Below are 21,986 nucleotides of genomic sequence, written 5' to 3'. Positions count from 1 at the left end.
TGAGACGAGTCCACTCAAGATTACAATAGCATTTTCTTTTCTTTTTGCTCTCAGTTGTGTGTATGTTAACCAGGGATGAGAGGGATATTTATAAGCCTCAAGTTGATTCAAACTCGAAACATAAAAATATAAATTATAATATATTCCGATTGTTTAACCCGGAGAATGATTCAGAGCCAACCGTAATCCTTTTTTCTAAGAATGTCATGTCTTCGTAAGTGTAATCAAATCAAATTAGTTGGAAATAAAGAAAAAGTGATCTTACATTATGTGGAGTGATATGTTTTACAGTTGCATACTCGAAAATTTTTATAGTGCAACGAAGGGCCAGAGGAAGAATCAAAAGTATAATTATGAATTTACGATTTATTACATAAGTTGCTCTAAATCTAGTAATTATATTCTACATATTGATAGTCCATATTCAAGTATTAAAAATCAAAATATCGACAAGTATTGTGAGTTGACGAATATTCTCATGTTACTGAGATATCGATCAGATGTCGATCTGGATATCATCACCAAATTCGGACAAATTCACCATGCCTGCCAATGCGTCTATTGTTACCTGTTAGCGTTCATTCGAAGGGACCATCAAAGTGTCGGTCCCTTTCATCGTTTGCTGCACAAAAGCCACAGACAGAACCGTCCAAAAGAGTCTCAATCGTGAACTCCTCCGTCCACCTTTCATCTCCTGATGGAGAGCTATCGCGGATGGTTGAAACACGGAGGCTGATAGGGCATATTTCGGTACCACTTACGTGGCAACGACTAGTAGCCACCTCAAGACTGACATGGCACATTCGTGCCATCGTGGCACAATGGGAAGCTACACCCGTGTCACTTGGGATTGTACGGGAAAGCATCGTTTGACATTAAACCATCTGCGACGGTCATTAATGAATCTCATATAATTGACCCTCGATAAAATGTATAAAAGTCGATCCCCTAGTCAATGCTAAGGGGACACGAAAGCACACTCGAATTCATCACAACTCCATTATACTAACTTAAGCTTCGAATGGGTTAAATCGAGATTTCCCTTCTCAACCTCGGCATGTGTGCAGGAACCCAATAAGGAAAAAAAAAAAACTCCTAGCTCAACCTCAGATCGACTCGACAGATATCGCCCTGACCCGACTTGATGCCAACCCTCTCCGGTCCGGGAGTCATGTACACGATTTCGCGTATTTGGATCGGACTGAGCCATGCCGACGACAAGTCAGCAGCGTAAAGTTGTACAAACAGAAGCGATCAGGCTGGTGTTCATCTACCCATGCCGAGGGCGACGTTTTTTTGTGTCGTGATGACTGGGACTTTGAAAGTTTCTGGAGGAGGATGTATTCATCTGAGCAAATGGTTGTGATTTTGTTTCTTTTACTTCTTTCTTTTCAGACTGTAGCAGCTGTTTCCTTTGGTGATCATGGAAACGGATATGCATCGACGTGAAAGGTTTTAGCACTGACTCACTGACTGATGACAGAAGGGAATCCAAGAGACTCTCTTGTCGGTATGCAAGGTGATATGGGGATCATCTTGCTGACACTTTGGTGTCCCGATCGATACGTGGCCGACACCTTGGATCCAAGTCGCCATCTTACGTGGTTTATATACATACATAATTCAGTTGTCTTGTAATCAACACATGGTGATACAACATGTCATGTGGACCAAATCTCGATCATTAAGTCGAAACTATTATGGATTCGATGCATCACGATATTTTGATCACAATTAAGTCCAAAAATAATATATAATTTTTTTTAATTATCGTTCATCTATTGCATGAGAAATAGTCCTAAGAGTCACTATAAAAAATGACACATTCTTTAAGAATTCCTTTCAATTCAACTAATTTAAACATCTAATGGACACTTATCGAAAATGATCCTGACATAATTTTACATGTTTGGCACCTTCAGATGAATCATATCTCAACTACGATTGAACTGAGACTAATATGGAAAAGGTTTTCGATTGACTTTGAATTAGCATCGATGAACTGAGCTAACACAAGCTCATATAAATCACACAGGGTTTGAAATAGGGTTCCATTTTTTGGTGGACGTAGCTGCACTAAAAAATGATGGTGAGAGAACAGATGATTCGTCTCAGCAGCTCCATCCATTACACCTAAAGGCTGCACGCATGCATGCACGGAGTTCGTAGTGATCTACGCTAAACCAAAGCGCTCGAAGTCGACCAGTCGCCGTCGCACATCGCTTACAAGTGGAGTGAATTCAGTACCATATCTTTAATGGTCCGAAGCATTGGCATTCCACGCCTCATGCCGTCGAAGTGGATTCTTCGGACAAGCCAGAACAGCGCTCTGCGGTGGGTCACAAGCCTCCCTTTTGAATCCTGTTCCTGCGGTGTCTATCTCCTCTACCCACTCCATGTCAATGTCATATGCTTCGTATTAAGCTGATGGAACCATGTCGATCGGCCGAGGACCAAGTACGATTGTTCTCTTCTTTAACCTAAACCACACTCAGAGACCATGTCATCGTCTAAGAGCAGTGCTGGTGAAGATGGAGGGGATGGGGAGGTCATGTTCGACAAATTTCCACATGGTGACGACAACCAGGTCGTACACCGTACACTCCACAGCTGGTCTGCCCCGTTTCGTCGTGTTGCGAATTGAAGCCACTGCGGAGGTGATTTGTGTGGCTGGCAGCGAAGAGTACCAAGGTGATGGAATTGACGACACTTCACATCTCTCTCTCTCTCATCGTCTTTTGAAGAGCACAGAGGGTTGATGAGGCACCAAATGGAGGCCACGAAATAGTCGCAGTACAGGGTTGCAAAGAAAAAGAGTGCACGGCTAGGCGGACAGAGAGGACAGCATGATTTATTGCATCGACGCCGCGCTCCTCTCTGTTCTTCTTCTTCTTCTTCCTGTAATCCATCCAAGTAACGTAGCTCAAGTCTCAGAGGCCTAAGCGAAGGACCTTATTGACCATTCCTCCATGGAAATTAAGTGTTTCTTCGACTTTACTCTGTCCCAAAAATCTGCTAAATTCAAGTCGATTTCGAGTCTCTTGTGATTATTAACAATGAAAATTGTATGATCGTACAGTACCATCCGTCCCATATAAGTGTGCTATTACCTTTTGCCCCTACGACGAAGACAGGGGGCAAGCCGAGGTGGAAACGCAGAGAAAGGGTAAGGCACCCTTTAAACGGAAGGCTGGTACACGTCCCAGTGTGGTATTATTATTGTACCAAAAGACAAGGAGAGCAATGCTCGAGCGGACCCCATGCACTTCCCCTCCTGTGTCCTCCGGCTGTCAACACGGTTGTCATGCCCCACCTCTCGATCTCTCCTTCCTCCATCCACTAATGCTGCCTACCCACCCCTCTCTCTCTCTCTCTCTCTCTCTCTCTCTCTCTCTCTATATATATATATATATATATATATATATATGTATGTATAGAATTTGGATCATAAAGACGTCCATGTAATATATATAACATGAAGTTGTTGTGCATCCATTTTGAGTAGTTCCCTCTTCTGCTCTTCCTCCTTCGTTCTCCAGGTATCAATCACTCTCGGAGTCCAGTCTACTAGCATCTAGCACAGAGAAGATAGTTGGAGTTTTGGGATTTCGAAGCTGTTTGAATGCAATGACCAACCATGTGAAATGGACTTCTGTTGAGTCCAAAATTAGCACGAACGCCGCACCGATATCCTCCTCCTCGTCGAGGAGCCCGTCCATGGCGTCGTCAAGCGGAGCGGGGACTGCAGTGGAGCACAAGCGGGCGCGGGACATCCGGAAGCACCCGGTGTACCGCGGGGTGCGGATGCGGGCTTGGGGGAAGTGGGTATCCGAGATCCGGGAGCCCCGCAAGAAGTCGCGCATATGGTTGGGGACCTTCGCCACGCCCGAGATGGCCGCCCGCGCCCACGACGCCGCTGTCCTCAGCGTCAAGGGCGCTCCCGCCGCTGCTAACGTGCTCAACTTCCCCGAGCTCGCCGGCTCCCTGCCCCGCCCGGCCTCCCTCTCCCCGCGCGACGTGCGCGAGGCTGCCGCTCGGGCTGCGGCCATGGACATGCCGAGGGCAGCCGCGGCCGCTTTGGTGGTGGAGGAGGATGAGCTTGAGGAAATAGTGGAACTCCCGCGGCTGGGACAGGACTTGTTTGGCTCTGCTCATCTGGCAGGCGAATTCGTCTTCCATGACTCGTGGGACTTGTGGGTGTACACGCCGCCAAGGACGGAGGGAGAAGAGGACCACTAGTTCTTGCCTGAATGCAGCATCTCCACTGCCTCGGGAGCTCTCTCTTTTGGGGCATCAAGTAAATGTCCTTCATGTCTTCTTCTTCACGTCCTTCTCCTTCCGAGCACTGCACAGCTCACCAGAAAAGAGAGAAGGAACTCAGTGTTGCTGTTGGCCCGAAATCGCTGCAAGAGCATCTCATGCTTGTCACCTAAAAGACTCTCATCGAGGCGTAACTCATGGTGCAGTTCAAGAGGAACCATCTCGAGGGAGCAGACGGCGGCAATCATTCTACGACTGTCATTCTGTTCAAGTTTGGAAGATCCAACAATTATTGCAGATGCATTCCACTAGTTGGACATGTAAAAATTGTATTCCCCTCTACTTTTATCTCTCGCTTCATTGTAGTCATTCCCGTTGGGACTTCCATAACTGCTGGTCTTCCTTGTGAGGCAGGGAGAGTTCACTGCAGTTCTTCATCTCATCTTACAATATCTTTTTCCAGCCGGCCTTTTACAGTCACGATGGCGACATCCGCTGCTGTCGTCTTCCTCGTAAAAGCTCGTGTGATCTTTTTTGCCTGTTTAAAGAAGGCAAATGTATATGCTTCTCACCGAGCATTTTTGGTCGTATTCGCTTGGTTCAATGATATTGTTCAACGTACGACGACAACCTTTACCTCTACTTGTTCACCGTGTGTTTCTTCATCCGAAGAACAGAGTTGAAATTGGCAATGAACATATATATTATCTTGATGTAAACAGATTATGTTGTTGATGATCCTGTGATCCCAAGGATTTCTATATCGTCTGACTTGATCTGACTTGACCAGGATCCAACTTGTGAACCGCGGAGTTGGATCGTACCCGAAACAACACCTTCGTTCTGATCCAATAATGATTTCAAACAGTGCATTCACCAACTCCACCCAATTTTGCTCGCTCATAATGATCCACTAAACTTCATACATCAGCCTCGTGATCCTTCTTCCTCCACATGATGGCTGCCAAATGAAGCATGATTGATCAGTGATCCTGCAATCTACAAGTAGAAAACTTGTTCTCGAGTTCGGAGAAAACAGAGGATCGTGTGTTCTCCCGTTTCACTCATCTTCTGATGGCGGAAGTGGAAAGAATGGAAGACCACCAGTAAGCTAGTCTTACTGTCGTCAATGGGCGGCACACAACTCGTGTGATCAGCGACTTCACTGATAGTCCATTTCCTGTTCCTTAGAGAAGAGGAGTCCTTTCTTGGATCTCGATGCGAAGTTTTACCTCTGTCAACGTCAACAATACTCACGTTTAAGCTGAAACGATTAAGCTGCAATGTTTTCTTTCGAAGGTAAATAATTGGACTGCATACATATCGACAATCTTCTCAACTTGAGATGGACCAAATGATTCTTGCATTGAACACTTAGATTCTCCTGGTCGGGGTGGGTCTAAATGGTTACGCACAGATCCTACACGTGTTGGTTGGGATCTTACCTTCTCCATTTGGGAAGATGCTCCGCTGTGGGGAATGTGTCTGCCACCCCATGGCATACCTTTTTGTTCTTGTGCAAGCTACTTCTCCGCTACCGCAATCCGATTGGTTCTCCAGTTATAGAGTAATGGGAGTTGCCTGTTCTTCATCCGGCTAGTGGAGAATTTGCCAGGCCTTGCCATGTGGAACGAGAGCACAAAATGACATCAAGAGCAAGTGGAGCGACGCTCCATTCTTGCCCTTTGCTGTGAAAGCTTTTGAGCCACACCAACCATGCTCGTTCTGCTGTCAAAGGTGGTTTCAAGGCGATCTCCAAGTGGAGAGGCAAGTCAGCACAAACATATGATTCTGACAGAAGTTTCAGCTTGCATATATATGGAATTGGTGAAAGCTTGCAGCTGAGTTGCTTTCCTGCAGCAGAGTAGCATAGAGCTATAGCCTTACATGTCCACTCAACGCAACAGGTAATTAACTCGCGATGTTTGTCAGTAACCAAACCATTTGAGAATGCTACAGATTCTTCCTGATGAATTGTTAGTGTTAAGCTTCCTCGGAGGCTGTCGTTTGCGTGAACGCACCACCATTGTTTAAACAGAGTGGGATCCATCCAGCTGCTGGGCATCTTGTACCTTGCGACACACTGTGGTTACATCTTGGATGCTTATATGAAGCGTAAACAGATCTACTGTAGCACATTGCAGAGTTGGGAACATATTCCAGTGCTTAGAGCACTACCAACAAATATGTGTTTCCTGCTTCCTTTTGTTCTTCCCTCCCCTGTTCTCTTCATGAATAGAATACTTCAACGAGGCATCAAAAACTGAGTGATGCTCGACCAACCAATGGGTTTCTTTGTTGTCTTACGAATCAATCAAACTATTGGAAATTATTTGTAGCAGATGCAAAGCAGCATCATTGCAGAGGGTGGAAAAAGCAGCAACAAAGAAATCTTCTTCTTCCCGCACCTTTCCCCACTTTGCAAGGCAAGGAATCTGACACAGATTCCTCCCATCTCTCATTGACGGTTGCCGTTATTTCGGTGCATGTGGTTGGATTACAGAAGAATATTTACTTGATTTTATTATGGAAGCGCTAAGTTTTTAGTCATGCGAAGTTCTGATATGATACTCCCAAGCTCTGTTTTGTGCAAGTCTGTGCTGCCTGGCAAGATTCCTCCATTTGATGACAGAAAGAGATTTACGATTCCTCCCAAACTCTGTTTTGTGCAAGTGTATGCTGCCTGGTAAGATTCCTCCATTTGATGACGTTGACACAGTACGATCCTTCAAATTGTTTCTCAAAACCCAAGGTGTAGAATCTTTGTCCTGAAAAGTCGTAGAGAATCAGCGGGTGCCAATACATTGTGATGACCACACCATTTGTGGAGGCTTATGTTGGTCGGAAAGGTACTCTTATGTATCACTTCACTGGTGGGGAGCATCGACCGTCGTTTGTTTCCATTCAATTAGATTTGTCGTCTCGTCCTTTAGCCCTCGAGAATTCATCCATGGAGATTCCTACCCCCCATGACGCCAAGAACTCTATCTATAAATAACTGAGTTCCCAAGCCCCCTTGTGAGGCAACAAATCAGATATTCCTTGTACTTGCCTCCTACATCACCTTCCCGCACAGCCATGACTTCCACCTTGTTCCTTTCTTCACTTCAATCCACCGCATCCCCTCGAAACTGCAGGTTCCATATGCCGTCCTCCTCGTCGTCGTCGTCTGGGTCTGGTCGGCCCAGTTTTGATTCGTTTGATACGATATGTCGTCGACGACGACGAGCTTGGGAGTCTGCCAAGGCCAGCGTCGGGGTCGAACCACGACCCACGGTCTCCGTCGGACCGGCCGAGACCGGGCCCGTCGACTGCGGCGGGAAGCTCGCCGCCTGGACTAGCATCCGGCAAGAGCGGTGGGAAGGGAAGCTGGTTGTGGAGGGAGACGTCCCTCGCTGGCTGGTATAGTACTAGCATGCATGATCACTCTTGGAATTAATTTGCGTGATAAGCATCCATGCACTTTTAACTTCTTACATAGAAGATTTCCCTAATAAGAAGATGTAAATATAAGTTATATGTGTTGATAATTATATGTCACCCTATACTGGTATTAATCGGTAAAACTACGGCCTCCAGAACGGTACATACCTGAGGAACGGCCCGGGCTTATGGCACATCGATGAGTACAACTTCCGCCACCTGTTCGATGGCTACGCCACCCTCGTCCGTGTCTACTTCGAGCAGGGCCGCGTCATGGCCTCGCACCGCCAGGTCGAGTCCGAGGCGTACAAGGCCGCCATGAAGAACCGGCGGCTCTGCTACCGCGAATTCTCTGAGGCCCCCAAGCCGGCCAACTTCCTCGCGTACGTGGGCGAGGTCGCCAGCCTCTTCTCCGGCGCGTCGCTCACCGACAACTCCAACACCGGCGTCGTGAGGCTCGGCGACGGCCGAGTTCTCTGCCTCACGGAGACCATCAAGGGCTCCATCCAGATCGACCCCGACACGCTCGAGACCATAGGAAAGTTCGTGTACGAAGACAACCTGGGCGGGCTGATACACTCGGCGCATCCGATCGTGACGGAGTCCGAGTTTTTGACGCTGTTGCCGGACCTCGTGAGACCGGGGTACTTGGTGGTGACGATGAAGCCCGGCAGCAACGAGCGGAGGGTGATGGGGAGGGTGAACTGCCGCGGGGGCGCGGCGCCCGGGTGGGTGCACTCGTTCGCGGTGACGGACCGGTACGTGGTGGTGCCGGAGATGCCGCTGAGGTACTGCGTCCACAACCTGCTGAGGGCTGAGCCAACCCCGCTGTACAAGTTCGAGTGGCATCCCGAGTCCGGGAGCTACATGCACGTCATGTCCAGAGCCACCGGAAAGATCGTAAGTGCTGCCTGATCTCCACGGTTTCTTAAGCACTTCACTTCTCCCTTCTCTTATTCTAAAGATGCGATTGCAACGCTCAGGTGGCAAGCGTTGAAGTCCCTCCATTCGTGACCTTCCATTTCATCAATGCATACGAGGAGGTAGACGAGGACGGAAGGATCACCGGAGTCGTAGCCGATTGCTGCGAGCATAACGCCGACACCAGCATCCTGGATTTGCTTCGCCTCCAAAATCTGAGATCATTTACCGGTCTTGATGCATTGCCGGATGCCAGGTAATATTCCTGATCTCATCATCCCATTCTTTTATTTTGATGAACAAGGCATATTCCTTCCTTGTACTACTTACATGCAACTCCCACATAAAATAATATTGATGATAATAATAATCATAATGTACAGCCACACACAATGTTGTACTACTTAGCACACTTGATGAAGTCATCGGTGAGCTCATGAGGTACCTTAAACAATGGTTGATGTTGTTTGCATTGATCAGGGTAGGCAGGTTTAGGATTCCTTTGGACGGGCGTCCGAGGGGGGAGCTGCATGCAGCACTGGACCCAGAGGAGCACGGCAGAGGAATGGACATGTGCAGCATCAACCCGGCCAACCTGGGCAAGAAGTACAGATACGCCTACGCCTGCGGGGCCAAACGCCCCTGCAACTTCCCCAACACCCTCACCAAGGTTCATATTCATCATGCTTTGCGGTGGAGCTGCTTGCGTGCATAGTTTTCCGCGGCTAATGGCGAGGCTTTTCTTTTTCTTTCTCCAAAATATTATGACAGATCGATTTGGTGGAGAAGAAGGCGAAGAACTGGTACGAGAACGGTGCAGTGCCTTCAGAGCCATTCTTCGTGGCAAGGCCAGGGGCCACCGAGGAGGATGACGGTAAGCTCCAAGTTCCTTTCTCTGCTGCCCCACCAGTCACTGTGTTTTTCGAGTAGATGAAATCCAAGCTCACAGCTTTCGGATCTTTCCAGGCGTGGTGATCTCCATAGTGAGCGACAAAAACGGAGAAGGGTACGCACTGGTTTTGGACGGGGTCACCTTTGAGGAGATCGCACGAGCCAAGTTCCCCTACGGACTTCCCTATGGGCTGCACGGGTGCTGGGTTCCAAACAAGTAGCGCAACTCGTGTTCTTAAGCTGCAGTAATGGCGAGCAGCATCGTGTAAATCCTAGAGATCATACCATTCCCCATCTCTCTTTTATGTAAAGTGGTCTAATTGGCTGGAGTCTCTGTGTAGTTCCTATATCGTTGAAATATGGGGTAGAATATGGTATTGTTGTACTATAGCGAAAATAATCGCAAGATGTTGGAAGAAAATGTTCGATGGTAATGCTCATCGGTTCAGCAGTGGGCCATACTAAAGTTTGACACGTAGCTTCAGCCAGTAGTGGGCCCCGGCCCAGCCCCACATAAGAAGAACGAGTGCCCTTATCACGATCGTTCGCGCTTCTTCCACCTCTGGAAACCACACCGAATCCCGCCTCCGAAACCCTAGTCTCCTCCGCCGCCGCCGGCGTAGCCGACTGCGACAAGGAGGTCCCGGTCCTCCGCTATACTCTGCGACCAGATTCTCCCTTTTTCTTAACCCACCTTCGTCACCCTCCTCTGCACCCGTAACCGTCGAGCTTCCTTCGCGGTCTTGCCCTCGATTCTCTGTCTCTCTCTCATGTTTCTGATCTTGTCTTATTTCATAGGGCTTCGACTGGAGAAGAAAGCAACACGTCGACGATAAATCCCAGGGTCTGGTTCTGGAGCTTGGCTGCTGGTTAATAGTTCGGAAGGAAGGGATGATGACCATCGGTATGGTTTACCGTTCGCTATCTTCCTCAGGCCTTTTCGATCAAAATTAAAACTTTGGATGATTTAATTCTTTCAGGTTTCATTATTCAAATATCTTATCACTCTTAGAATATTTTTGTACAACCAAAATCGAACCCACAAGCATTAAACATATGATAAATATAATCTAATCAGTGGAAATCCAAAGCTCCTTGGTTCATGTTAGTTTGGGATAGTAATTGATTGTATTTTGGATTGTTTATGTAACACTTTGATTAGTTTCACATTGAAAATAGGTAAAATTAAGTGTACTACTATTAACTTAATCCTAAGTATTTTGGCCCATGGGTTGGGCTAAACAAAGTTGATAGATTAATTAGCCCATCAAGCTCGAGTTATGACATTTGATCTCAGAGTTGACTTAGTATTTGGGCATGGTGCGGGGGTTTAAATAGGAAAGGACTACGGAGTCAGACGATTCGTCGCAGTGTGGAGCCACTACTAGGCTATCCTCATGGGGGAAATTGTAACACTCCGATCAGTCCGGAAGTGGACAAGACTAAGATTGACTTATAAGGATTCGATGAGTGTACTATTATCAACTTCGGCTTAAGTATTTAATCAGTGGTTTAGGTCAAACGAAGCTGATAAGTCAGCTAGCCCATCATGCCTGAGTCGTGATAGTTTATACTAGTGATGCAGGCTTTGTATGACATTATATAATTGAACTGGTTACTAGAAAGCATTAGAGGTTCAGGTTTTTTGGTATATTTTAATTGCAACATACATGACTTGTTTTCTATATGCATGATCTTTGGTGCTGTGATCTTGAATCTTAAGCCTTCTCCTTCTAGGATAAACATCCATTAGTAGGATCCAGACACAATGTTGCCAAATGGGTTCTATTTGAGAACCAATGCTCCCAAAAAAGAACCTCCTTTTTTATTGGATTGTTGGGCCATAAGGGTCTATTTTCATCTTTGGTTGATATCTTAAATCTGTAACAATAGTAGGACACTATTATCATCATGTTATGATCAAGAAAGCATTAGTGGCACTGTTGGTAAAACGCTAGATGCAGACCTTTTTTTGACAAATAACCTACCTGTTGCATGTTTTTTTATTTTGAGTTTGCTTTTAAGGCAATTATATTAGTTTAAGAGTTTAGACCATGGACGAAGATAGTTTACGTGCTCAACTATGCAGTTGAAAGTCTGCCAGTCTTAAAACTCGCTTAGTGTGAAATAATTGTGGAACCTATCTGTCCTTTAGTTACAAACCATCAGTTATATGACACTTTTTCTCTTGTAATATGCAGTAAAAGCCAGCACAAGCTAACTTGCTTTTAAAGAATCTAAAACCAATAGCCATTTGGTTATTGGTTTTAAATATGGGATAAAAAATGTCAGGGTTTCTTGATTTGCAGGTTATGTGTCGCAAGATGGAAAATCCTGTCTGCTTCCAGGGATACCCAGAAGAGCTATTCTGTCATCGTATTCATGTCATAGAAGCCAGCAGCTGTTCGTTGGTAGCAAACCCATCCCTTCCTTTAGTTCAATGAGGACATCTGTGACTTGCAATGCTAGTTATAACAATTATAAGAGAAATCCTGATTTCTCTAGACAACCGAAGGGGTCTTCAAGGGGCAAGAAGAAGCAATCTCAAGAGTCTGAGCAGTCTGACAACACTGAAGTAATGGATTTTATGTCCTCCAAAAATGGGTCATTGCTTTCTCCAAGTGCTAATACTAGATATCAGGCTACTGCAACTTCAGGACAAAGAGAGAGAGAAATAGTTGAGCTGTTCCGGAAAGTTCAAGCACAATTACGAGAGCGGGCTGCAATCAAGGAAGAGAAGAAGATTGAAGCTGCACAACAGGGTCAAAGCAAGAAGGGAACTGTCACTTCGGTTCTCAAATTATTAAGGAGGCATTCAGGGGATCAGAAGAAGACAACTAGTCCAGGAGAGGAATTTTCTGTTGACCAAGTAGAAAGAAGCAACACATTTGAGGATGAGCAGAATATAAATCCCTTTGGCCCTAGTGATAGCAAGTCAGAGGAGTCTGATGTACGAGGCCCTCTTCCTTCTGCTAGGCCTGCCTCAAATTTTAGTAGAAAATCTCCTGTTCCTAGAATGGAGTTGCAACCTGTACTTTCAGCAGAGGAGGATATCAACTCTGCTCCTTCCGAGTCACGAGGGAGAAGGAAGAAGACTGGCGATTATGAGTCTGTGCAATCAGCACCTGTGGAGTCTGTTGTGTTGGATGGTCCAGATGAGTTATCATCAGATGATCAGTTGGATCCTTCTGGTTCTGATGAAACTATAGAATCATCTTCTACCGAAGCTTCTCCTGATTTGGGTTCCTTGAAACTTTCAGAATTGAGGGATCTTGCAAGGTATCGAGGGGTCAAAGGGTATTCCAAACTCAAGAAAGGAGAACTGGCTGAATTATTGAGTGCTTGATGCTTCACATGAACGGTAAAAGAAAAAAAAAGTATGATTGTATATATGTAGCTCATCTTTTCCATGTTTTGTTTTTGACAATTAAACATTGTTTATTGTTGTTTTGGGAGTTCGTTTTCTCCATTGTCTTACTGTCTGATGCATTTGTTAGAACTTTTTTGCATGACCAGAATAGTCTTGTTATGAATGGATTACATCCTAATTATTTGCATACATAATATCTCAAGATATTCCCATGTTTTAGTATGCATATAGGTGGAGGTATCGGATTGCATGTCTTGGTTTCACCAGTCTGGCTAAATTCATTCATTCTTTCTGAGGTTTTCTGTCATGATGAAATCTTCCCCACTGGAGACTCACTTCATCTGGTGTCTGCATTTCCATGGCAGTGGTTGACACCAAAAACCAGGACTGTTTCCTGGATTGTTATTGCTCTTGAACTCCCTGTACTGTGTCATTCTATTATGTATATATACATGCAGACATATATGTTCAACTCGAATCAACAGAGACAAATACAAAAACCACGATATACTTCAATTGATCATAGCAGGCTGTTTGAGAAGTTCCAGCTTGATTGGATTATCTACAAGCAAGTCCGACTAACTGAATCAGACTTGATAGTTCAAATCTTAATCATGTCTTCTTCCCTGCTTCCAATCTGTGTAGTTTCTCCGAAAACATGGAAGGGCAAAATGTCATGACTTACGCTCCTACGTTGTTGGAGTCATAGCTATCTGCAGAGTCTCCTCTGCCTCCACCTCCACCTCCACCGCCCTGAAAATGTGCACTCGGAGCTCGATTGGTCCGATGAGCTCCAATACACAGTAGTCTCCTTCCTCCAGTTTGTTGGTGCGTGCAAAGACGGACCATCCTCTAGATATTTGGCACCTCAAGCTTGGAATGTAGGTCACAATCCAGGACTTACCACACGGGTCGCGGAGCACCAGATTTGATCTTTTCGGTGGGAGATGCTCCCGCGAGAACCACTTAGGAATCCTCTGCAATCAGTTCTGAATCAAAGATGGACCGAAAAGAAAAGATTGACATGGTAAAACACAAGCCTAAGCCCTGCGTTATGTAACTCTATGTTCTTCAATAACGAGCAAGACAAACAACACAAATAACTCTAGCTAAATATGCTCTTGTTTCAGGTGTAAGTAGGTAACGACACTAAGGGAACATAGGTTTCGAATACATTTGGCCATCATGCTGCTCTTTGTTGATGATAGTGTTTAGTCTACTTCTATGGCCCATGAGAACACAGATAATGTCATGTAGAATAGATCTCAACAGACAAGTATCAACACACCTAGATGGTTAACTCACCATGTATGGTCTGTAAACTTGCGATGGTGCCATGCGCATAACGATGTAAGGAAATGCCGAGGTGAAGGAATTGGCAGCTTCCTCTGCTCTCAACCTTTCTTTTTCAGTCAGAGGCCTTCTCGTTGAGATACGACCACCTTTGCTGCGTTTCGTTGTGTTGCGAAGAATATTGATCAGAAGCTCAGACTCTTCTCTTTTAACCTTGACATCACAGGCAGGAGCAGGATATGGCAGGCCACTTTCTGCCTCTGATCAACACAAATTACAGCATTTCAATTTGCAAAGTGAAAGTAACATAATTGGAGAGCTCATTAATCTTGACATGCAGTGCCGCATGCTATGAATCGATAGAACAAGAATGCAAGACTTGCACTTACGTTGAAAGGGTTGAATCTGTAATAAATTTGGTAGCTGGACATCATCTTTCAGAAGCTCCAAGCTCATGCCATGTTCGATAGCTTCACTCTTGATGATGCAGCCGACTTCGGGCGAATGCTTCGGTGGCCTACCGCGCTTCCTTTTCCCTTCAAATTGACGGGGCTTTCTCCGTGGTCTGACCGCAAAAGCATCTTCTCTCTCGCACGCACTCGTGTCGAAGATTAAGACCGTGAAGCGCATGTCTCCGTCATACTGGAAAACGAGGAATTCGTATTCTCTAAGGGAGTGGTCCTTCACGAACTTGGGCCATCCGGTCGTCAGGAATGTGTCCTTCATGTCTTTGCCTAGTTCCACATGCCATTTGCTTCCACTAGGGCCCTGCAGGATGGCTTTCTTGGATCCTACGCTAGAAATATGTTTCAAGAACTTTGGTGGAATCCTCTGCAGTTTTGAAAGCATTGACAAATGGATTATACACTGCAAGATCGCTACGTTGACTATTCGTCAAACCTTCCACGACACAATGGTAGAGAAGCAACCATAGAGCAGACCGGTGCTAGTCCTCATACTTAATTCGATTGGTGTCTTCATCAGCTTCGTTTTCGGCTTAGCTTACGTCAAGAACATTCATCGGTATGTTGATGATTTAGTTATGTAAGCATGCATGCATCTAATGGAACAAAACGGCGAAAGCATCGCATAATCTTTCTGCGACTTGCTTCCAATTAGTCAGTCAGGGCAGTCAATCTGAAGCACAAATTGCTTCAAGAGAGCTTCACACGAGCAACTGAAGCTGAGGAAATGCCTCTCAGCTTCTGTGTGCAGCAACGAATCTGAGTCGACGATGGCAAGCCAACTCGCTGTATCAAGCAACGCTTGAAAAATATGTAGTAGTTACAGTGATAGATCCAGAAGCGTTCATTACAGAAGACGTTGCTTCTTTACCTTGTAACTTCAGTGGAATCTCATCCCAGTTGGCCAGTTAGTAAGGTCTAGACGAAGGTGAAGAAGAAGAAGAAGAAGAAGAAGAAGAAGAAGAAGAAGAAGAAGAAGAGAAGGAAAGGTTGAGAGAGGGCTTGCCAGTCGCTGTGCGAAGTCACCCAGAAGGACTTTGAAGAAGTGGGGCTTCCTCGTCGGCAAGCACTTCTTCTTCGCCTTTTGGCTCTTTGGCGGCATTCTCAGCTCGCTACCGCCGACTGAAGAAGCCTCCGGGAGGAGCGGAGAGACGGCCTGTGTGGGAACTGTGTGGACCTCCAAGGAGGACTTGTGGGGAGAGCAGAGGGGCGGAGAAACCAGGGTGGGAAAAAGAGACATGGGAGCACGGCTTTTGAGGTCCCGTGGGGTCATTCCGCAACGCCAGAACCCTGTTCCCAATGGCGGACTCTCTGTTCCCAGACAAAGACCGAGAGAGACTCCTGTTCACCGCCGCTGTATTCGATCGATCAAGAAGCCATACACGGGTCACAGAATCCAATTGCCGTCTACCAAATTGGGGTAGACGCTGTAGATTGCAGTGTTACGCTTGCGCAGCTCTCATCGTATCAAGCGGTGATGCAATATACTTTTGTTTTATTATATTTGAAGACCAATATACGTCTCTTCCTATATCATCCTTTTATCTATTTGCCATCATCATCTTTAGCCATCCAAAACAACATAGCACACTTTTGAGCACATAATCTGATTATTTCGTCAAACAGATTGACTTCTGATGCCTTTCATGCCGAGATAAAAACTAACCTCCTCGCTTTCTGCCTCAACATATATAGTTCTCGCACCTCGGCTCGCCACCTGTCCCGTCCTTATCTAACAAGTACTCGCACAAATTAACCCGCCACGCACCCGCAAAGCATGGCGCACCTGTGGGCCCACAGCGTGGTCCCGGAATAAAACAAAAAAAGCGGGTAGGTGACGGTCACGTAACAGAAGTGTTATCGAATCGACTTGGCGCTACAATTATTCGCACCGAAAGCGATCGGAGCCCTGCCGCAGTCTGCCACTCGTGACGTGTCGCTCGGGGGCGGGAGCGATGCTGCGATAAGGTGGCGCGTCATTCAATTGCTTCATCGATTGGGGGAGGGCTTCATCTGGCTGCGTGTCGTCATGCCATTGGCTGCTCTACACCTTTTATTCCCATCTTACCCTCCCCAAAATTTTCTCGTCTCCCCCCTTCCCTTCGGCGATGGAATCCGATCCCCCGGGGATCCAACCTCGCCGCGCGCGGGACGAGGACCCCGCCACCGCCGCATCATCCTCCGCTGAGATCCCGGCTCCGACGGGCCTCGTGGCGCAGCCGGCGGAGGCGAGGGGCAGGTGCTTGTGGCGGAAGGGAGGGGCAGCGGCGGTGTCGTGGGGGGCCGCGTCGACGGTGGGGCGGCGCAAGGAGATGGAGGACGCCGTCGCGGTGGCGCCGGCGTTCATGGCCCTCACGTGCGAGCGGGTCGGCGGGTGCGCGGCGCCGCCGGGATCGGGCGAGGTCTCGCACGTGCGGTTCTTCGGTGTATACGACGGCCACGGGGGCGCGCAGGTACGTTGACCTCCGTCTCTGTACATCCAGAGTACCCAGCGGAGTCTGTGCGTGCAGAAACGTGGACCATCCGGATTGGATCTCTCCATGAATCTGATCGCCTTTTTCTGAAGCCGTCTGATCGAGCTACGCTCATTGGACGGTCGGATTCGTGACTCTAGGAATCAATCATATTTGGTTATCTGATTTTTACGCGTCACATTCTTGCATTACTTACTACCTTCATGTGTCCACTTTGATGCACCACATTGCTGTAAATTGTTTGGATAGCGGACATTTTCTTATCTTTAGGTGAATATGTATCTGTTAGATTTTGTACATTAAGATTGTGTTAGCTACCTTGAAAGAATCACAATTTTTTTTATTATTCAGACTCCCTTTGGACAAATGTTCCAATGTGTCCTTTCAGTTGATTCTCATTTGCTACCATGTTTAATCAGAGGGTACATTTTATTCAAAGAATGTATGTGCTTAACTTTGCAAACTGTTATTGTCATGAGACGTGAGGCATCTTTCTAAATTAAAACAAGTCGACAATGTTGGCTGCAGATTTCATGTTTGTCTGCTGATGAGGGGAGCTGTATAGGTATGCAAATGTGATAATTTTGTTATTCTTAATGCAAACATAACCATGCAGAGTCCTACTCTGGAGCCATTCTGCCACATACTACTTGAGCCTGCTGCTACCACTGTGTTGGAAGCATTGTCCCATTCATCGAAAAACATCTGCTGCCATTTTCCTAGTCTTTGCCATCTTAGCTTATGTTGTAGTCCTTGGGAATGCAGTGTTCCAAATGATAAGGACAGAATCTCTTCTTATAGGCTCATTAATAATATAAAAACAGAAACTTGGATGGTAAACCCATTTCCATAATGTTATAAGCATTGTTGTCCAGAACATATGTCATTGTCTTCCTATAATCTTTACCATCTTCATGGAGGTTGGGGTCATCGGGATGGTTGTGTCATTGTTTGGTAGCTTATAAAAATAGTGGAAGGTGACCTGCGAATAAAGTAAGATTGGAACTTCAATTTGAAAGGGTCACTGTAATACCTATTGTAAGGTTACTTTTGCTCAGTACATAAAACCTCTTTTTTCTGTTAGCTATAATGAGAATTTAAGATCACAAGTATTGTGCTTTTTTACCCAATTTGGCAAAAAATGCCACCTTTATTGAAAGAAGTTACTTAAGCATTCAACACTTGACTGCTTTGTTTGTTATTAACAAATTATGCTTTCACTGGGGATCAACTCTATTTGGCTGCCTTTGATGTAGTTTGCTGTGCTTCAAATATTTTTTTATGTACTTATATCAAAATCTTGTCATTTTCATGATTTGATATACTTATAACAAAAACAGGTGTAAAGGCATGATTTTTCTATTTATTTTCCTATTAGTTGATCATTACAGCATGAGCAGATACAAAGTTTCTCTATATATAGAGCTCTTTTTCTGTGTTCCACCATTTGATCTGAAAAAAAATATTTGTTAGGTATATGATGAAGTTTGGCATTCGAGTTGTAGATCATGGAATAGTGATATCTGAACAATAAAAACACATCTTTTGTTATGGCTATTTTTTCTCCTTGAAGTGTTATTGTGATCGTTAGTCAACTGACTTCCTTGAAAGAAAAAAGACGTTGTTGCTCTACTTCATATTCCTTTTTATATTCAGGTGGCTGATTACTGTGCAAAAAGAGTTCATGAGGTGGTGGCAGAGGAGTGGGATAGGATACAGAATCCAGAGTGCTGGAAAAGGAGGTGGGAGACAGCATTCCATGATGGCTTCAAGAGGGTTGATAATGAGGTCATTGATGAAGCTGTAGCCCCAGATATAATTGGGTCAACTGCTGTTGTCGTAGTAATATCAGGTTGTCAAATCATCTCCTCTAATTGTGGTGACTCAAGGGCACTTCTCTGTCGTGGGAATCAAAGAATCCAGTTAACCATTGATCATAAGGTCTTACTATTATCCTTCTACTCTTCTATACAAATCTTCTTTGTTTGAGTTAATAGAATTAAATTTTTTGTTAAGTAGGAAGCAATTTCTTAGTGTTGTTTAAAGGTGTTCCTATACTATAGCAACTCATTGTTATATTCTTTGCCGAATGCTCACTGAAAATTACAGGTTACAAAATTTTCTGGTTTACCACTTGTTGTACTGAAGGTAGAATAACTGCACATGTTCCCCTCTATAGAACAATCTTTTCAAATTAACAGATTCTTGACTTGCAAGCTAAATTGAATTGCGACAACAAAAATGGTTCTTGATTGTTTTTATGCCTCTTTAACTTGTTACCATAACTAAGCAGATTGAAAGTACTTAAATATTAATGATTTGTTTTTCAGAATTTAAAAGTGTGAGCTTGATTCAGTTTGAACTGCCAATATATTCTCTCGATTTGCAATAAGCTATTGTAAGGCATGACATCCATGGCTGTCGAACTCAACAGATGACTGCTATATGAACAACTTTGTGATTTCTGAAAAATCTCTATGAAGCAGAAGGCATTAAGTGCTACCTAGTATGTCAACTTTTCTTTTGTTGTTATTGATGTATCATGGGGATTTACAACCACATCCTTTGTTCCTTGATGCATTGTTAGTGATCAGTTCTTATTTGGGCCAGCATCTATCGTGTTATGGTGAAGGGATTAACAGGGCCCTTTGTTATGTTTTCCTTGTTGGGAGGGGGTTGGATGGGTGGTTAAAGCCTGTAATTAGATGTAGCGATGTAGCAATTGTATTCGACCATGAAATTGCAATCGGAAGTACTGTCCCTTGCCAAATTGCTCCTGCAATCCAGATAACCATCCGGTACTATGTCTAGCTGAACTTAAAATTAAAAATCATGGCTTGTTGTGGAGATATATCTTTTGTGGACTTCCATTCTACCAGTTGTCATATAGCAGGGCTCTGGAAATGTTCATAATTGCTTTTTTTTGTTGTTATAATTCATTATATGATTCTATATTTTTTCAAGGATAATTTTTTTCATATTACTTCCAGTTTTACATCTACTTCTAATAGTGGTTCTTTACAGCCTGACAGAGAGGATGAACTCATGCGCATTGAGAGCCTAGGTGGAAGAGTCATAAACTGGCAAGGGTGTAGAATTTCTGGTGTTCTTGCAGTGTCCCGGTCTATTGGTTTTTTTTCTTATCCTGATCCATTGCTTATATGTTTTGTTACTAAATCAATTTCGATCTGATTTATACTAAATTTTTACAGGTTTTTTTCTTTATCAGGAAATATTGCATATGTTCTTTATAAATCTACCATCAATTACTTTTGCCATATAACTTGAGTCGGAAATATTACTTCATTACCAAATAATTTCTAAGATGCTAATTTTCAGGTGATCGATATATGAGACCTTGGGTTATTCCTGTACCCGAGATCAGTTTTATGTCTCGAAGCGAGGATGATGACTGCTTGATTTTGGCTAGCGATGGATTATGGGATGTTATGTCCATTGAAGAGGTTGGGGACATGGCTTGTCGTCATTTTAGGTGGCAGCGGCGGAATGGACTAGTAGATGGAGTGTCACCTGCACAGGCTGTTGCTGATCATCTTACCGAGCTGGCTTACCAGAAAAACAGTTCCGACAACATATCTGTTGTGGTAGTGGACTTGAAGTCCAGGAGCAGGCGTAGGCCTAGACAGTGAGAAGGTAGAAGGGTTTTGGTAGACTGCAACGCTTGTGCCTTCAATGCTGTCTTTTATGCATTCAAGAGAGATATACCAAGTGTCAACCAAGGCTGGTACTAGTATCCACTGATGCATTGTTGAACGGGAAGGTCGAACATGGCTTCTGCTGTGATCTACGCTAATGTCCAACACAAAAGAAACTAGAGAAGTGGTTGAAGATTACATCCATGGCTTGTTTCCTGCTGTAGTTGGGCGGCACGAAGCTGCAGAATCCAGTCTGAGGTTGGCACAAACGGAAATATATAGATTCGGCAACCTTTTCTTCTAACAATGGAGGTAACCTTTGAAGAAAGGCAGAAAGTATGAGATTGGCTTCTTTCTTCAGCGATACCAACTTCTACGTTGTTCTCCAACACCCTTGCTAGCTTCTACGCAGGTACTGCATGGATTCAGGATATGACATGAACCTCTGATTGGCCGTTGCAGTTTCGGATGTGAGGAAACTCCATTTTATTCCTCAAGCTTGACTCAAAAGTGTACATATATCGTTGTCCAGAATCAGGGTCTGCTATAGTCGACAATATTATTATTATTTTTAGATTATACTGCAATAATTTGCTATCCAGCATCAAGTTTCCTGAAGTTTGAAGCAGCCGAGTTCGATGCAAGGATTTTAAGTGTTGCGCCTCGGCAAAGCATCATGCTGCAGCCAATCTGGCCGGTACTGGTTACTTGGCCAGAAGTATATGGGAAGTGCAATTGATTGATGAGATCATGGTGTTCGATTTGGAGAGCTTCAGTGCGTATGGTATGCTCTACAGTGATGGCCTGAGCTATGTGTGCGTGTCATGGAAAAGGTCCAGAAGGTATGGGTCCTAAGCTATCTATACAAGTTGTAGCTTTTTAGTGAGATCTGAAGTGGCTATGATGAAATACTGTTGTTTGTTGTCTGAAGAATTTCACGTTAGTCAAGTCATGCGAATTATTTACTTGGTGAAAGCCTTTTACCTGATAGATTAACTTGTGGTGTCACCAGATCTGATGCTACAACTTGATCACTTTGTCAGCTAGATTGAGAACAGCCCTAGCTGAATTGGTAGTAGTTAGTGTCATATTGGTGGTCGATTCAAGTCACGGATTCGAGTCGAAAGTGAATAGTCTATCAGGATAATTCTCTCAAGATTCTTGAATTGAAAGTGTTTCTTGCAAAACTAGTGAGTGTACTCGACTAGAATTTCTGATCTTGAACCATACCTAA

The 21,986-nt window shown here is 44.8% G+C and overlaps 5 protein-coding genes across 5 annotated transcripts; 4 read left to right on the top strand and 1 right to left on the bottom strand.

The window, feature by feature from the left end:
* Window positions 1-3,481: 3,481 nt before the first annotated feature.
* Window positions 3,482-4,689, top strand: LOC103975945 (ethylene-responsive transcription factor TINY-like). The gene is made up of 2 exons (XM_009391090.3): window positions 3,482-4,184; window positions 4,257-4,689. Exons 1-2 carry the CDS (start codon window positions 3,628-3,630, stop codon window positions 4,570-4,572), a joined length of 873 nt encoding a protein of 290 aa, XP_009389365.2. The 5' UTR covers window positions 3,482-3,627; the 3' UTR covers window positions 4,573-4,689.
* A 2,605-nt stretch (window positions 4,690-7,294) lies between these two features.
* On the top strand, window positions 7,295-9,967 carry LOC103975947 (carotenoid cleavage dioxygenase 8 homolog B, chloroplastic). Its single transcript, XM_009391093.3, has 6 exons — window positions 7,295-7,662; window positions 7,840-8,583; window positions 8,667-8,860; window positions 9,085-9,274; window positions 9,376-9,478; window positions 9,571-9,967. The coding sequence occupies exons 1-6, from the start codon at window positions 7,339-7,341 to the stop codon at window positions 9,714-9,716; spliced, it is 1,701 nt and encodes a 566-aa protein (XP_009389368.2). The 5' UTR covers window positions 7,295-7,338; the 3' UTR covers window positions 9,717-9,967.
* A 52-nt stretch (window positions 9,968-10,019) lies between these two features.
* On the top strand, window positions 10,020-12,994 carry LOC135582585 (SAP-like protein BP-73). Its single transcript, XM_065139167.1, has 3 exons — window positions 10,020-10,135; window positions 10,294-10,399; window positions 11,805-12,994. Exons 2-3 carry the CDS (start codon window positions 10,387-10,389, stop codon window positions 12,839-12,841), a joined length of 1,050 nt encoding a protein of 349 aa, XP_064995239.1. The 5' UTR covers window positions 10,020-10,135; window positions 10,294-10,386; the 3' UTR covers window positions 12,842-12,994.
* A 357-nt stretch (window positions 12,995-13,351) lies between these two features.
* Window positions 13,352-15,957, bottom strand: LOC103975948 (B3 domain-containing protein Os01g0723500-like). Its single transcript, XM_009391094.3, has 4 exons — window positions 15,629-15,957; window positions 14,548-14,989; window positions 14,171-14,418; window positions 13,352-13,842 (listed from the first exon to the last, which is right to left on the bottom strand). The coding sequence occupies exons 1-4, from the start codon at window positions 15,893-15,895 to the stop codon at window positions 13,555-13,557; spliced, it is 1,245 nt and encodes a 414-aa protein (XP_009389369.2). The 5' UTR covers window positions 15,896-15,957; the 3' UTR covers window positions 13,352-13,554.
* A 682-nt stretch (window positions 15,958-16,639) lies between these two features.
* On the top strand, window positions 16,640-21,748 carry LOC135631466 (protein phosphatase 2C 53-like). Its single transcript, XM_065139168.1, has 4 exons — window positions 16,640-17,075; window positions 18,753-19,037; window positions 20,121-20,226; window positions 20,436-21,748. Exons 1-4 carry the CDS (start codon window positions 16,731-16,733, stop codon window positions 20,744-20,746), a joined length of 1,047 nt encoding a protein of 348 aa, XP_064995240.1. The 5' UTR covers window positions 16,640-16,730; the 3' UTR covers window positions 20,747-21,748.
* The last annotated feature ends 238 nt before the right edge of the window (window positions 21,749-21,986 follow it).

This window comes from Musa acuminata, chromosome BXJ3-2, assembly GCF_036884655.1.
Source record: "Musa acuminata AAA Group cultivar baxijiao chromosome BXJ3-2, Cavendish_Baxijiao_AAA, whole genome shotgun sequence".
In the NCBI taxonomy this organism is placed as follows: domain Eukaryota; kingdom Viridiplantae; phylum Streptophyta; class Magnoliopsida; order Zingiberales; family Musaceae; genus Musa; species Musa acuminata.
Note: the sequence above shows the minus strand (reverse complement) of the source record. Positions and strands in the feature narration are given on the sequence as shown.